This window comes from Lutjanus erythropterus, chromosome 13, assembly GCF_056507025.1.
Source record: "Lutjanus erythropterus isolate fLutEry1 chromosome 13, fLutEry1.hap2, whole genome shotgun sequence".
In the NCBI taxonomy this organism is placed as follows: Eukaryota; Metazoa; Chordata; class Actinopteri; order Lutjaniformes; family Lutjanidae; genus Lutjanus; species Lutjanus erythropterus.
The window spans coordinates 33240553-33256437 of NC_139329.1; the positions used below are offsets into that span (position 1 = coordinate 33240553).

Below are 15885 nucleotides of genomic sequence, written 5' to 3' on the forward strand. Positions count from 1 at the left end.
TACACACATAAACACAGAGTCAAGCTCCCGCTAAGCTGCATTTCTGCAATGTTTCAGCCCAGCCTGAGACTTCACAGAGCAATGCCACCCGAGGTGTTGCCTAAGAAATATTAAGCTCAGATGTTGGTAGTAAATTTTAGAAAAAGATTTAGTGGGTGTGTTTGGTTTCTTTCCTTCAACTCTGTCTCTGCCTCAAAGAGTGATTTCTCTATGGACAATCTGTTGACTCTTTTTGTGGATGTTTTACACAAACATGCCTGCACATACTGTTTACATGTACAGCTATTTATAGTATTGGTGTCAACTAAAAACAAGAGATCCTTATTGTTTGTTTGTGTGTGATGCATAAGCTATTTTTGTCTGTAATGCATTCTCATGTCATCTCCAGCTGAAATATGAGATGTCCAACATCATAAAGGGAATGATTGTCAACTACACTGGCCAGAACAGGACCACAGAGCACACCTGGGACTACATTCAGAAGACAGTGAGTTGACTCTTCAAGCTGTGCAAGACACACACACACACACAAGTCTGATGTAATCAACAAACTGAGTATTCATTTTCTTCATCTTGTTCTTAATGCCCCTTTAGTTTAAATAAACAGCCCTTTTGGTCAGAGTTGTTATCTACAGTATGAGTGCATGTATTTTTAGACTGGGTGTCTCCTGTGTGAATCGTGGTCACATGTTCTTTTCATTGTAATGCTGCAGCCACAGAAGAGAATGGACAAACTTCCCTTCATGGTTACCTTCACCATAGAATTCACCTAAATTAGCTGCTTTTGTAGGTTTACATATTTGGAGCAGGTCATTAACAAACAAACTGTGAAAAGCTCCTTTTCAATGAACTTAATGTATTATTAGTATCAGTGTTAATATTGGATTTTATTTAGGTGTAACTGTCAGTGCTGGTTTGCAGACATTTTGCCATCAATCATTTCTGTTGAAGCATTTGTAGTTCTTTGTAGTTCTGCTGATGTGAACATTTTTTCTGATCTGTTTGCTTGTAATTGATAATCTAAGCTTGTGTCTTCAAAATGGGCTCCATAACCTCATAGTTTTTTTTGTTTTCAGTAACTAAAATATGTTTGAAAATGGGTGTGAACTTGAGTCCAACATATTATTAGCAAAGTTAATTTGCCTATTTGCAATAAAAACACTACATTGTCAAAAGGCTACCCATGACTACTGCATGCATGCAGTCATGTGAGCTAGCTAACCTACTAAATCTTTGTGCGGGAAAAGGTGTACATAGCTAAATAGTTACGTATTATTGAAACATATTGGCCTGTTAGCTGCTTTATTAAGTGTACAGACACAGTGGATCATTTTGTTGCTTCACTGGCAAAAGACCCTCCACCTCAGAAATCAGCGACAAAAGTGCAGAGGAGGAGTGCTGGAGAAGATGTGAAAATTAATAAAATATATGTATAGTAGGGGGGTCACTGCTCTGTCTCTCTATCAGCCATGAAATCCATGGCAAAAAGAAATAAAATAAAATAACCTTGAAGACCCCTGGTCTAAGCTACATGATGTAAACGATGCATAAAACATGCTTCTGGGCCAGGCTACAATATGACTTCACAAAAATTACTTTTCAGTGTCTAAGTGGCGTCTTGTCATGCAGGCAGTTTTGGTTTTATGCGCCCAGGTTTTGAAATTAGTCTCTTAAGTTTTATACGCCCATCTCAGTGCATTAGAGGCGGCTGGAGTTTTGTTTGGGGTGCTCAAAACATTTCTAAAAAAATGACATTTAAATAACTTAACAGTAGCTTTTCTTTGCTGTTGCTCTGGCTAACCCACAGGCCTCACAGTGAACAGATCTCATCAGAACTATCATTCTCTTCTGAGGAACTAGTCCCAGTGAGAAGTTGGATGGCAAGAAAAGCATGCTGCTGTTAAATCTTTCGCATTTCAAGTTTCAACGCTCGAAGGAGAACAAACAATATTCCTTTCACTGCTGTTGTTTTGGGCTGGAGGCAGTTTCACTTTCAGAATGATGTCTCAGAATCTCAGCACATCAAAGTAAAACTATTTTCAGACACTTTATGTGTAAGTTGAAAATATGTTTTGTTTTCTTGTACTCTGGATGAACTGTCTCATTAAATTAATCAGCCCATAGCAAATAAAAACGGGTCTGAAGCAGGCTGACATCAGATTGCTCTGATCAAGTTTATGCATTTTCTTGACTATCTCCTTCCTCCTTCTCTCCCTCCTTCCTGCCAAGCCTCTTTCCCCCCGATCTTTCTGAAGAAAACAGCATCCAGAGAGAGATTGGTCTCAAGCACCACATTAGAAATGCTTTTTCACTGAGCCAGTTGATTTGCCACAGTAGTTTTCATTCATAATGCTTATTTTACTGTTAATTTCTGTCTCTCAGCCTGCCCTTTTTTTTCACAGTTTCACTCTATCTTCTGCTCTTCCTCTTCATCTCTTCGTCATTTGACTCACATCCCCGCCTCTCTTTTGTATCACCAGATGAAGTGCTGTGGATGGACTGGTCCGGGCAACTGGTCTGATAACATTTTAATCAAGAACAGCACCCAGTACCTCTACTCGTGTTCCTGTCGCAATGAAACCCTGCCTGGCTCGGAGATGAAGGACGTCGGCCTGTGTGAGCACCTGTCTGCAGACCTACCCGTCTATGAAACGGTACATAACTCTAATATCCGCACTCTCCTAATTGTGAACTTACCGATCAATGCAGCAGCTGTTTATCAACTTTTCCAACCTCAGTTCAGTGTCAGGTGTCAAGCCTGGTGTGGCGGACATTAATCAAACAGTAAACGTGAATAAATCTTTGTTATAGAGAAGCATAATTCTTCGATTGGTTGTAAAATCCTTCCAGCGTGGTTCATAATTTTTGTGGTCACTCAGTCATTCAGGCACCGTGTGAAACTGCTGTGTCGAGCAGCTGCAGTCTGTCTCGCCGTGATAAATTAACTGCTTTTCTTAAGACAGGACTTTTTCCATCGATGCAGGTTTTTACTCTGCTTAGTTTTGGTTGATGATCAGCCATGATTCATTCATTACGCAGACATGCTGGATGTCACTTAGTTCAGCTGTTTTAGCTGTCATTCACAACACGGCAAACGTAACTCACATTTTAAAGGATTTTAATCTTTTGTTGGCTTAATATTAAGTCTAGGGCTCCAACTTAAAGACTATTTTCATCATCAGTTAATCTTGTCGATCATATTCTAGTTGTTTGGTCGTAAAATGTCAGAAGATGATGAAATGTGTTTTGTCCACAATCCAAGGACATTCAGCTTACTGTCATAGAAGACTCAAGAAACCAGAAGACATTCATAACTGAGAATCTTAAATCAAAGAATTTGGTTATTTTTTCTTAAACAAATGACTCACAACAAGCAATCAATCTGGTCTTATTCTCTTTCCAACATCAGACAGTATTTGAGTGCCAAAACGCTTTGATAGTCACAGGAAGTCGGTGAAAGTGTGTGTATCAGACTTTTCAGGGTCAGAAATCTACTTGCCTGAAGTCAATTTTTACTTCACTCTATGCAAATTGTTTTATTCATTAGAGTTCGGTTAATTGTCATGTTAATCTAGGACTACAAAGTCTTTAAAATATCAGAAAATAGTGAAAAATATTCAAGGTGATGTTTTAAATTGTTTTGTTTTGCCAGTTTAAAAGCCAAAGATATTTAGTTTCATATGTTAAATATCTCTTTAATGTTGGGCCGAGGACACCATGTTGGGCTTTTGGGGAACAAAGATCGACATTTTTCACCATTTTCGGACATTTGATGAACCAACTAATCGATCAATTGAGAAAAAAGTATCTCTGTTTCGCTGCTTTCTTCTTGCTGATGCTGCTCCGTCACTACGTTCACTCTCTGAAGTGAACATGATGTAAAGGGACAGCTGGTTTAACTTTTTATACTGTTGGGTAGTTAAATTTATAATAATGCATGTGTTATAAGCTGATCATATGCACATATAAGCTCATGAAAACTATAGCTGAAGAAGTCAAAAGTGCATTTCCCTCTGAAATGTAGCATAGTTGAAGTAGCCTATTATAAAGCTGAAGTAAAGTACTTCAAATTCCCTAAATAGAACAGTTGGGTTCTTGTACTTACTTACATTTCTCTACTCACATTCACACTAACGTCTTCCTGGACACAATGTGAATTGTCCTCTGTAATAAATGCCACACAGCTCCACTGGGGGTTGCTTAAAGTAAACATTGTATTTGTGAATGCCAGCGGAGCCAAGTCCAGACCCTGGTCAGTGTTCCTTCAGCTGGGTGAACAGACTTACAGCACACCTGCATTGTTCTGATAGGCCTTACACCTTTACTCGTTACGTAAGCTGGTTTCACCCGTGTTGTGTAACTTCTGCCAGCTCAGTGCGGCACCGCCATGGTACAAAACTCAATCGGCGGAGTGAACTGCGACGGCTGAGGCGTGTTGTTTGTGCTGCGTGATTCGATCAAACACCAGGAAAGCTCCATTGTTCTGCTGTTTGGTCTGCGTGTTTCAGAAACTTTATACTCTCTCTCTCTCTACAGTTCTCCTCAGCTCGGCTAAGCCCTGTTATTCTTCCCCTCACTGACTCAGTCCAAAGCCAACAGTCGTGTTTTGAAAAGGCTCTGTTCATGTCCGGCTGGGATCACGTAGCCATTCATCTGTCCTCCGCACGTCGGCCTGTAAACCCCCTCTCTCCGTGTCTTTCTTGACCTCCCTCTCATGTTTTCTCCTCTAGGGCTGTATAACCAACGTGGAGAAATGGCTCCTGGACAACTGTGGAGTTATTCTGGGAATCTGTGTCGGTGTTGCAGTCATCGAGGTATCCATCTTTCTCCTGACTAGCCTTAAAGAATGAGTTCTTTTTTTCGAGACTATCTTAATATCTTGCTTTCATGCTGTATGTTCTGTACATCAAAACAGTTTGGTCACATCCCTCCTGTTCATACCGGCCATGAATCAGTCCCTCTCTGATGCAACTCTGTCGTAAAGGATGGGAGGATAAATCCACACATAAAATGCATTCTTAGTAAAGTTTTTCTGGCATGTCCTCCTTCAGCAGCCGAAAAAAGTTAATTATTAACAATAATTGAGGAAGCAACAAATCAGCATCTGTAAACACTTTTAGTATTTTCCCTGCATAAATCACACTCATTCAGCTTTGCACTCCATATATTGACACTCTGTTTTTCCCCTTGTCATCCCTGCCCTCCTGCAGTGGCTATATGCCCCACCAGGGGGGCCCGCCCCGCAATTTGATAACCACTGGTTCAGCCAAAGCTAATATGGGGCTTCATCAGTCTGAATGAAGGGAGACATTATGGTCGTAACATATAGATTTCTTTCCGGGACAAAGTGGCAGCAGTAAACCAACACTTAGGACCAAAATATCAACTAGGCTTGTCAGATTCTGACTGGTGAAGCCTCATATTAGCTTCAGCTGACAATTTGACACAGAACAAGAAGGCTCTTTCACCGTGTGTTAGGAGGAGATCACTTTATTGCCAGTATGGAGAGGAAGAGCGATTATGACAACCAGAAACTCTTTTAACCACAGCGATCAGTTGATTGAAGGATAAGTAAATCAGCATTAAAATAGTGAGCACAATTTGATCATCAAAAATGCTAAACACTTTTCTTTGTCTTATATGACAGTAAACTGATTCTTTTTATTTGATGGCCAGATATTACTAATATCTTTTGGACTTTTAACGATTTAACCTTGCTACTCTTGCTAGTCAGCACCACAAATACTCGTCAGTTAAACTAATTAGGCCTTAGTTAACTTCTGCTTCTAAGATGTTACATAGCCAACCTCTCCTCATGCTAATGCCCGGATTTTGTAAACCAGCAGGGAGGAAGGCGTGAAGTGGCATTTAAACTATAATTTGGTTATTGAAGAAAGCAATTAATGGCTCTTATTACACTTTTTCAGACAATTTTTAACTTTATTGATCAATAAATTGTGCTCAGTTTTTGAGCGTTACTCATTTTCAGTTCATGCATAATGAAACTTGAGTGGAAAGGCTGAAAATTTGGGGGGAAAGTATTGTAAAGTATTGCAAAAAAAGTTGTGGTGTAAAAGTTGGTGTATCAGTAAAAGCAAAAAGTGCGATAAAGTGCAAAATGATGTGCATGATTGTGTGACTTAAACGTCCACTGAGGCTTCTGCTCCACTCAAGACTAAAAAAATGGCAGCAGATGAAAATATCAGATCTGCGTGGCGTGATAACCTTCCTCAAACGGATATATGAAACGAACATAAATGCTGCATTTCCACCACTTTTTCTAGATTGTTTTCCACCATTTGAAATTTGACTGGTGCTCAAGCGCTATTTCATCACATTGCACTTCTTCTGCAGTATTTTAATGACACCCAGCTGTTGATTTATCTCCGCCAGTTGTTTATCTCAGTGAACCTCCCCCTAACATTCACACTGTAGTGGATGGAAACACTAAATCACATGTTCTTTTACCGATTTTTCTGCAAATTGGGTGAAAATTTTCCATACATTTGAATAGAAAGCATGTTTTTTAATTCTTTAATTCTAGTTAGCGCTGCGCATGTCAGTTTGTCATTTGTCAACTCTGACAACTAAGCTGACAACTCCATTTCCTCCAGCTCCTCGGGATGATCCTCTCCATGTGTCTGTGCAAGAGTGTCGTCCAGGAGGATTACACCAAAGTACCGAAGTACTGAGCTGAAGACGGAGCCAGCAACACACCACACACACAGATGGACGGACTCTTCTCCTCTCTCTCTGTCTTTCTCCTTGTCTCTCACATTCTTAGGAACACACACACACACAGATGAAGACAGCTGTCTCCACCATTTCAGCTTCTCCTGCCTCGACAGCTGTGCAAATTTCTCACGACCCACATGTCCCACACACGCATTAACACACACACACACACACACACACACACACACACACACACACCTCTCAATCAAGCTTGACACACTTGTTGGACTCCACAAGTTACCGATGTTGTCTTATCATTTCATGTTTATAAGGAGACATTTATGATGGTCCTGTTACATTTTGAGAGTGTTTGTGGTTTGATACTATGCAAACGTTCATTTACGAGTTTCGTTTTCCTTGGCTGACCTCAATGAAGCGCTTCACATAGTACAGTAGTAGAGAGAGCACTTTAGCGATATTTGTTGAGCAGAGAAGCGGAGCATCTTCTGACTCTGGGGCACAGAGGAGATGAGAGGGAGACGGGAGGGTGTGGGTGGCTGCGTGGTCGACGCTCTCAAGGATTAATGCCACTATATGTGATCCTGCAGCTGGTATTTTTGGTGCAGAGGGTGGAGGAGAGGCCCAGGGCAGGGCTGCTGCGGTGGAGGGTTTGGCTTCTTTCATCAGCCCCTCGTACCCAGTAGCCCTGATATTAACCTCCGTTTACACCCACCGCTCACCGCCTCCTCCGCCCTCCCTCCCGCTATCCATCTGTTAGAGTCTCTAAATCATCCTCCGCTCGGGTGTGACTGACTGGTAACAAGTAGCTTTCCAAAATAGTTTTGCATGAAGTAAGTGTGTGTATGATGTGTTGAGTGAGTATTTTATTTCTTTTTTATATTCTCTTGTCATCTCTGTTTTTTTTTTTACAACTGTACATATGACTTTGGTAAGGGATTATGGCACTTTAGTGCTCGGTCAGCGTTTTATATGGGAACGCTGTCACCCACATGCTCTTGTTTTAAGAGTCCTATTGTTCTTCGTCTCCTGTCTGTTGATTATGATGTACAGAATGTGGCTGCAGCTCGTCGGCACTATTTAGGTCTGAATCAGAAAAAATTGGAACCCTTTAGAGTGAACCTGTCATCACTCTTGAAGCTGTTTTAACTTCTTAAGCACAGCATGAGTTCGTGAACAGACACCCTACTGCAGCATCTGCCGCAACCTCTTTATTTAAGCTCCTCACACCTGCCTTCGTTTTGAAAAGTTTATTTTTTTACCATCACAGCAGTGACATGTCAGAATGGCAGCTGTGTGACCACAATGTATTTTCCCTCCTCTGCACGATTGTTTGTTTTTACCAGAAGTCATTTTGTTCTGGTTTATATAATCTGTAACAAGAGCAGAGAAAAACGTTGTAATCTAGCAGTGACTGCATATTTCAGAGGCCGCTGTGACCAGAAAGACTGTTCATCGACTCATGCTATCTGTGCTAAAAATGCTTTTACAAAGAGAAAAAAATGTGGCATTGAGTTTCCTCATCCCACGTCTCCATCTCATCATCTCAGTCCTTCCACTTCACATCAAACACACTATTATGGTCGCATTTATGGTTAATTATTCAGTGGATAAATTGCACTTTGATGTGGTTGGTAGTTTTTCGTGCCATCTCACATGAGTCATTTCAAATCATGTTCGTCGTGCTGCGATTACACGAGAGGGAGGAAACCGGTCATTTAAAAAAGAAAAAACAAAAACAGTTGAGTCTTTTTTTTCTGACCTGCCAAAATTGAGAAATTAATTTAACTTAATGCAAGATGAAGGCTTTTTTGATGTGTGTTTAAGATATTTTTATGCTTTTACAAAAAAAATGATTTTGTCAAGTAGAAAAAAATATTTGTGGACCTATATGCCATGTTTCAAAACAAATGTTTCTTTTTATTATTGATAACTATTAATAAACCTGAACCCACTAGGATCTGTTGAGCTCTTCTTTCATTTTGTGGTTTTTGTTAAGTAGTTGAACAGTGACGGAGAAAAAGTAAGTAAAGAAAGACGAAAGAAGAACTGCTGTCATCAGGCATTTTAGGTAGCAACAAATTTAAAGAAGAGGCTGCAAAATCCTGGAGGGACCAGCAGCCTTTTGCAGGACATTTCTACCAGCTGTTTCTGTATAAATCTAACTGAACCTCACCGTTTCTCTGTAGTCGAGTCTCCTGCCCTTGTCTGTTTATCTTGTTACGGCTTTTATGATGTTTTAATCTTTCTGTCTTTCACCAAGGAATCATCCTTTCCATCCATTTACATTTAAATTAGTATTGCTGCAATGATGCAAAATAGAAATAATCAATAACTCCCCTCAAATGCATTAAAACTATAGTAACAAGCCTGTTACTTCCTTCCTTAGTAGGTATTTGTATTAAAATGTAGGGAATGGAAGTAGAAAGGTGTCGGAAAAATAAATACATCAGTAAAGCACAGATATCTGAAAATGCAGATGCTTATTTTAACCCATTAACAACTATGAACTATATTCAGTAAGTTAGTGAAAAGTCCCACAGATTTATTTCTGTTAGAGGTGGAAACAAAATGTTTGATTTATCATGCCTTAATTGGTAGTTGATTATTGTTTAAAGACACAAAAACATTAATTCCACATGCTAAATATCAGATTTATGTACTGTATTTAATATAACTCCTCGAGATACAGCATCCCTGTATCCTGCTATATTTAGTTGTTAGTCACTCATTTTATATGTATATATTTTAAAAACACTAGTGTTTCCCATCCCTTATGATTAATAAGTACAAAAAAAAAAGATGTTAAGAAAAACTTGCACTCTAAACTCATACTTTGAACAATTTCAGTGGATTTGTGTTTAGCTCATCTACTACATTAAGTTAAATATAAAATCCCACTGTGGACATTAATGTATTACGTACAGTAACAAAGTATTTGTCCGTCTTTATTTCCTGTCTCTGCACAGTAGTAGACTGATATTTTGTCAGGCTGGTCACTGTTTGATCTTTCCTTTGATTGGTTGTCAGGTTTTCTACCTAAAGCGACCACAAGATGGCAGCATTTACTCAGCAGTCTCAGCCTCAGACTGAACTGGATTTGGACAAGATGAGTAAAATAAATGTGTTATGGCGTTTTAAGTGTAAAATAAAAGATTCTTCATCAACAGATTAATTAAGTTTTAAAACCTGATTTGCAGAAGCTGCAGGTTTAATTACGGGCTTCATGCTAATTCTAAAGAAATTACTTATTTCACTACCTTCCCAGTTCTACACCTCTCAGCTAATTCATTTACTTCCTTCTTTTGATTATTTCTAATTTAGTCTTTGTATTTTCTCGTTAATTTAGTCTGAATACCCTGTGGCTGCACAGAACAAAGGGCTTCACATCCATCCATTCATTTCACTCCGATAACAGGATTTTTTCCTCTGCAGTAAATACAAAAGACTTTCCTCTCGTAAGATTTAAGTGAAGCGACTCTTATCAAATAAGAGGAGCCTCATGATGTGATGTAATGTCATGCCAGAAGCTAATACCTCACCACTGAATCAACCGGCGCTTCTTTACAAGCAAAACAACACAATCACAGCGCAGACCTTCCTGCTCTAATCCACTGTCGTCTAAGACACTTAACCTCGGTGTAATGAGTGAAGCTTAGTGTTCTCTCAGGAGGCTGTGTTCAACTAACTCGACAGAGCCACATCTCTTCAGGGAGCTCTGTCCATGCTGTGTGCTGCTTCAAGTGCCAAACATCAGCTTAAGAACAAAAATTGAGGGCTGCATGAAAGAAAAAACAGAGTATTCTCAAACCAGATTAAAGCTCCGCAAAGGTTATAAGGCTAAAATAAAGGCAGCATACGGACTCGACTGGATCTGCACCAGGCAAATGGCCAACATGACAAAGGATGAGGTTTATATTGGCACAAAACTGATCTCATCCTGTTGACATTATAGTCAGAGTCAACATCACAATATGACCTTCCAAACATCTGCAAAAAAAAATAGAAATGAAGGGGAACATGGTTGAGGAATGTCCAGTAATATCTTCTGTTTATGCAAAAGTCAGCTCTTGTCTCACTGCATCATTGTTTCACAACTAGAAGGTAAAAATATGCAGATTATTGCTGAAACAATCAGTCAGTTTGTCCTTTTTAATCAACAATTTTGATATTCAATTAATCTTAATATAATTAACCAAGCAAATATGTCAATCATTCAAGGATTCCAGCTCCTAAACGTGAAGTGAATTTGAATTCTGGATTGTTGATAGAAAAACACAAAGAATCTGACGTCAGTTTGGGTTTGGGTAACTGTGATGCAACCTTCTTTCTATGGATTTTAGGGCTGCGGTGATTATTCAATCAGTACATCAACCAAAAATTAATTCAGCTATGCTGATAATCAAATAATTGCTTTACTCATTTTTCAGCAAACACACTAAACATTTGCTCTTTCCAGATTCTCAAATGGAAGCCAGACTGAATGTGTTTTGATTTTGGACTGTTGTTCGATCAAAATAAGACATTTGAAGATGTCACCTGACTCTAAATCACACCGAGAACTATAACTATAAAAATATCAATGTAAAAATCTTTCCACCATCCACTGAAGTTAGAACAATTTGTATGATATTTTTATAGTTACAGTTCTTGGTGTGGATGGACCTCAAGACAGTAATTTAGTGGGCCTCCAGGGGGTGCCACAGGGCCTTAGCAAAATGCAAAAAAAATATTTAAAACCAAATAAAAATACAATTTATAATATCACATAACATCTTGAAATCGTATTTGCTGTACCTGTCTTTCTACAGGTCTACCATCATTCATCAGGTCATAAGCTGCCACCTGCCACCAAGCTGCTCTGCTCCTGAAATTTAGTGCTAACTCACAAAAATGGACACATTTTAAAAAACAGAAAAGACCTGATGAGCAAACCAACAGCTAAGCTGCAAAAAATCCAAAAAACTCCTGGAGATAAATGTGTAATGTAAGATTGTATGACTGACTGAGGGGCCCGAATATGTTCTCTGCCTCGAGAGCCTCTCAAGTGAGTGTTTAATCTGTCTAAACTTCAGTGTAATTTAAAACAAAAGCACCCTACAGAGGCAGAAGAAGAGGGGACGTTGGGTTTTTGAAGACATCTTGCAAAAGGTGGGCCTCAGCCAGAAGATCATGCTGTCTGAAGGGCTGTGGAAGTTTGGGAGCCCCTGTTCTAAGGTACTGTGATTGTATTTTTTCACCATTTTCTGTCACTTTGTAGACAAAACCATGAATCAATGAATGGAGATAGTAATCAGCAGATTAATCAACAATGAAAACAACAGCTGATGGCAGCCCAAATGGATTACTCAAAAAACAAATCACCAGATGAACTGATAATGAAAAAAATAGCTACAGTGCTAGTGCACATTATATGGATTTTTTTTTCTCTGTACGCAGGCTGTGGAAAACTAAGTGGAGCTGCTGCTTGGCTCATCAGATCACACACACACACACACACACACACATTATCCAGGCCAAACACAACGAGGAAGGAAAGCTTCCTCTGTTTTTTTCCACATAACTGTCAGTCAGTGAGTCCAGGGCAGAGGAAGTGGGACAGATGACGATCCCACTGAGACCGAATGAAATAAAAGGGTGAATAATGAAGATGTCAAGTCCACTTGTTTCGGTAAGCACTGAGTCACCTGGAGTGATTTCAGAGAAGACGCTGAAAAACATGTCTTTTTAGATACAGACATGTTTATTTTTGTATATGAAAATAAAGCTGTTGAATTAGGGATGCCACAATCAAGTTTTTGTTTTGTTTTTGTTTTTTTGCAGCCAATCCTGATCACAATTGCCCAGGACCTATATCAGCTGATACCAATCATCTTTTGTTTTGTTACAGCAGTTTGACTGCACGAGTTGTGTGGGAGGTATTAAACGTGTGTTTTTTCCTGTAGTTTTAAAAGTGGGGGCACCATCAACTTCAACAAGTCAGAAAAGTGTGTATTGTATTTATTCTGTGTTCACATGGAGGTGTTGGCACGCAAGGACAAAAAAGTCTTCAGGAATTTAAGAAGACAAAAATGACACAAGATGTGCCAAGACAAAAATAACATAAAACATGTGATAAGGTAAAAACAATGTACCAAGAAAAAATAATGCGAAAATGATGCAAAACATGTAACAAGATGAAAAGGAAGTAAAAATACAAAACAAAACAACAACGAAAACATCTTAAAATGACCAACGTAAAAGACTCAACAAAAAAAAATACATAAAAGACCAAGCAAGGCCAAAATGCCTTGAAATACGTGATAAGACAAAAATTACATAAGAACACAAAAACAACACAGAAGACATAAATGACGTTAAAGATGTAAAAAAGAAAACAATATGTACTTTTCAGAGCCCGTACTTTTTGACTTTTACTTGAGTAAAGAAGTTGAATTGATACTTTTACTTTTACTTGCCTTTTTTACATAAGCGCCTGTACTTACAGAGCAGGGGTTGGCAATTATTTTTCATGAGGAGCCACATGAGAAATTGATAAGGCTTTTGTGGGTCAGACACCAGTGATATAAAATCCGAATCCTGGCCAAATCTCTAATCTGGCCCCTGGGCCACATTTTTCCCGTGTCTGTTGCAGAGGAAAGAATTTGGGTACATTTGCACCTTCTGATTTTACACCGTTGCATCAGGCTTGTGCATTCAAATGAGGCGTCTGTTTACCAGGATGTTCTCTCTGTCACTATTTGCCTCCTGATCAATGTGTGTTTTTAGTTGGCTCTCTGCTCCATTGGTGCTCATCCACCACAGATGATGGTGGTGGTGGGGGGGGGGCTCACCCACTACCCACTGCGCTCTTCCTCCCAGCATCCTGTTCACATTGTGTCATCAACATGTTCAGGCAGCACCCCCACATGCCCCTCAGTCACCCCACGGCGGACCCCACCTCCACCTGCAGACTGACCCGTCCGCCCGCTCCCTTCCTCCTTGCTGGCTTTCCTGTTTTTAATGTCTGTCAGGGATCGTGCGTAAACAAACAGCGAGCACTCAACTCCGCTTACACATATGCGTCTGATAGATATGTATAATAACACAACCAGCCCGGTCTACCCCCTGTCTGGTGCAGATTACGTTAAAGCCTGAGGAGCTCTAATCAGAAATGAGCAGTGTGAGTCACAGTGCCTCCTGTATGAGATGGAAAGAGGATCAGCCCCGTTCCATTAGCTGTTTAAATTGTTTCTGCGATAGGCTGAGAGGCGGCAAGTGGCTGCAGGTCAGTGGGTGTCCTCCGCCTCATTTCCTGCCCAGCAGCTTGTAGAATCCAGCCTCAGAGAAGAATGATATACTGACTCACACTCTGCCACCTCCCTTTCTCCCACTTCCTCTTCATATCTCTCTCTCTCCTATGCCTCTTGTGGACTAATCCTTTGTGATAAGGGCAAGCACTCCTCTCCATGTGGCCTCTTTGGCCCTCGGAGAGTAAAGACCTCTGAAATAACTCGGCTGCAGCTCCACCGTGTCGTCAAAGACCGGTGAACATCAGCAATATGACTGTGAAAACACACTGTTTCCACTCCTGTACGGTGAGAGACAGACAGAGACAGAGACAGAGGGAGATGGAGATGAAGAGAGACTCTTGGCGCCAAGTGTGGACTGAGAGAGAAAGAAACTAGGCTACAGTTACATATTCTGCATGAACACCACAATTTATGTGGAGCCTTTTTCCAGTAACCAAGTACAATGTACATAAGTGCTCAATAAAGAACTTGTATGCTACTTGAGTATTTCCATTTGATATGACTTTGTACTTCTAATTAGCTATATTTCAGAGGGATAATATTTATGTTTATCTCTACTGGGGATGCACCCAAATACAAATATGTTATCTGGGACAAATAATGTGATAGAAACAAATATTTCTTCTATCTGCATATGCTTGGGAAAAAAAAAAAAAATTCCAAAATGTAACACAGTAACGTCAAGAGTGCTACTTTCTACTTCTGAGTACATTTTTTGCACAAGTACTAGTTTCCGTTTTCCAGTGGAAAACAGAATCTTTAATTTCTATGAAATATGAAACACTTTTTCAGTTTCTCATTGTTCAGTGTTCGCCTAGAGGGTTTCATTTAACCGTAGTTTAGTTTAGTTAAAAATTAAATTAAAAGAGAGTGAGATGAAAAGTGCAGTAAGAGTTTGTGGAAATATATTTCACATTTAATTACATGCCAATATTAAATCATTTTGATGCTTTGTAGACACAAAAATTGTATTGCAAGTGAATATTAAGTTGAAATATTTTCCTGATTTAATGGTTCCCTATCCAAATATAAATATAGCGACAGATAATTTTGTTGGTTAAATACTCACACAGACACAAATAATGATGTTTCTGTTTATCTCACAGCTTTTGTTAAGTAATATTCAGATGGTAGCTGGCATGTTTGTAGATGATGATGTTAAGCTGTTCCCTGTTTTATTTTGAAGTTCTTGCCTCCTTTCTTCCTCCTTCACTTTACTTCCTGTCTTTGTCTTTTTTTCCCCACCTTTCTTGATTACTGATTAGTTTCACCTACTCTTGATTAGCCTCCCTGTGTGTGTGTGTTTAGTGTTTGCCTTCGCTTTTGACCTCTGTTTTGTTTTGAACTTTGGATTACCCGCCTGCCCCTGAAGAATTAGTTTGCCTTGAACTGTTTTGATCTGGGTCTGCTGCCCTTTGTAAGTCTTTGCATTTTTGTACTTTATTTTTTGAGTCTGTGCATTTAATCACTTTGAATTGCACCAGTCTGCAAACTGGGTCCATTTTCTTGTTTCTGACAAAAACCCTCTGTTGTTCTGACGTAAGAGTCTAAACAATATCATGTGAACCTGACATTAAATACAGACGTTTATGCTTGCTTGGTCACATGCCACCAGCTAGTTGGCTTAATTTAGATTGTTAGCTGGTTGCTCATTTGCGGTATGTTTGTAGTGGATGATGCTCGCTGGTGGTGGTTGGCTTGGCCACATGCTTCCAGTGATGGCGACACACTAGTTAGCGCATGAATGCAGAACTTGTACTCATATTTGGCTGTTTTGCAGTGTGGTGTTGTCAGGCTGCTTCCTTTAAAGGAATTGCTGAGATATTTTTTTGGGTGGTAAACCATCCTGAGCACAGTTTAATAATGAGAAATTAAGCAGGTACAGGTGGAAGGCGGAGTC

At 39.6% G+C, this 15885-nt stretch overlaps 1 protein-coding gene across 1 annotated transcript in view; it reads left to right on the forward strand.

Annotated features, from left to right (window-relative positions):
* The window catches only part of cd82b (CD82 molecule b), a 29539-nt gene extending 20886 nt beyond the window's left edge, over positions 1-8653 (forward strand). The window contains exons 6-9 of the mRNA XM_084734359.1: positions 389-487; positions 2481-2654; positions 4731-4814; positions 6615-8653. Of these exons, the coding sequence (XP_084590485.1) occupies positions 389-487; positions 2481-2654; positions 4731-4814; positions 6615-6692 (435 nt within the window). The 3' untranslated portion in view covers positions 6693-8653. The remainder of the gene's footprint in view (positions 1-388; positions 488-2480; positions 2655-4730; positions 4815-6614) is intronic.
* Positions 8654-15885: the final 7232 nt, after the last annotated feature.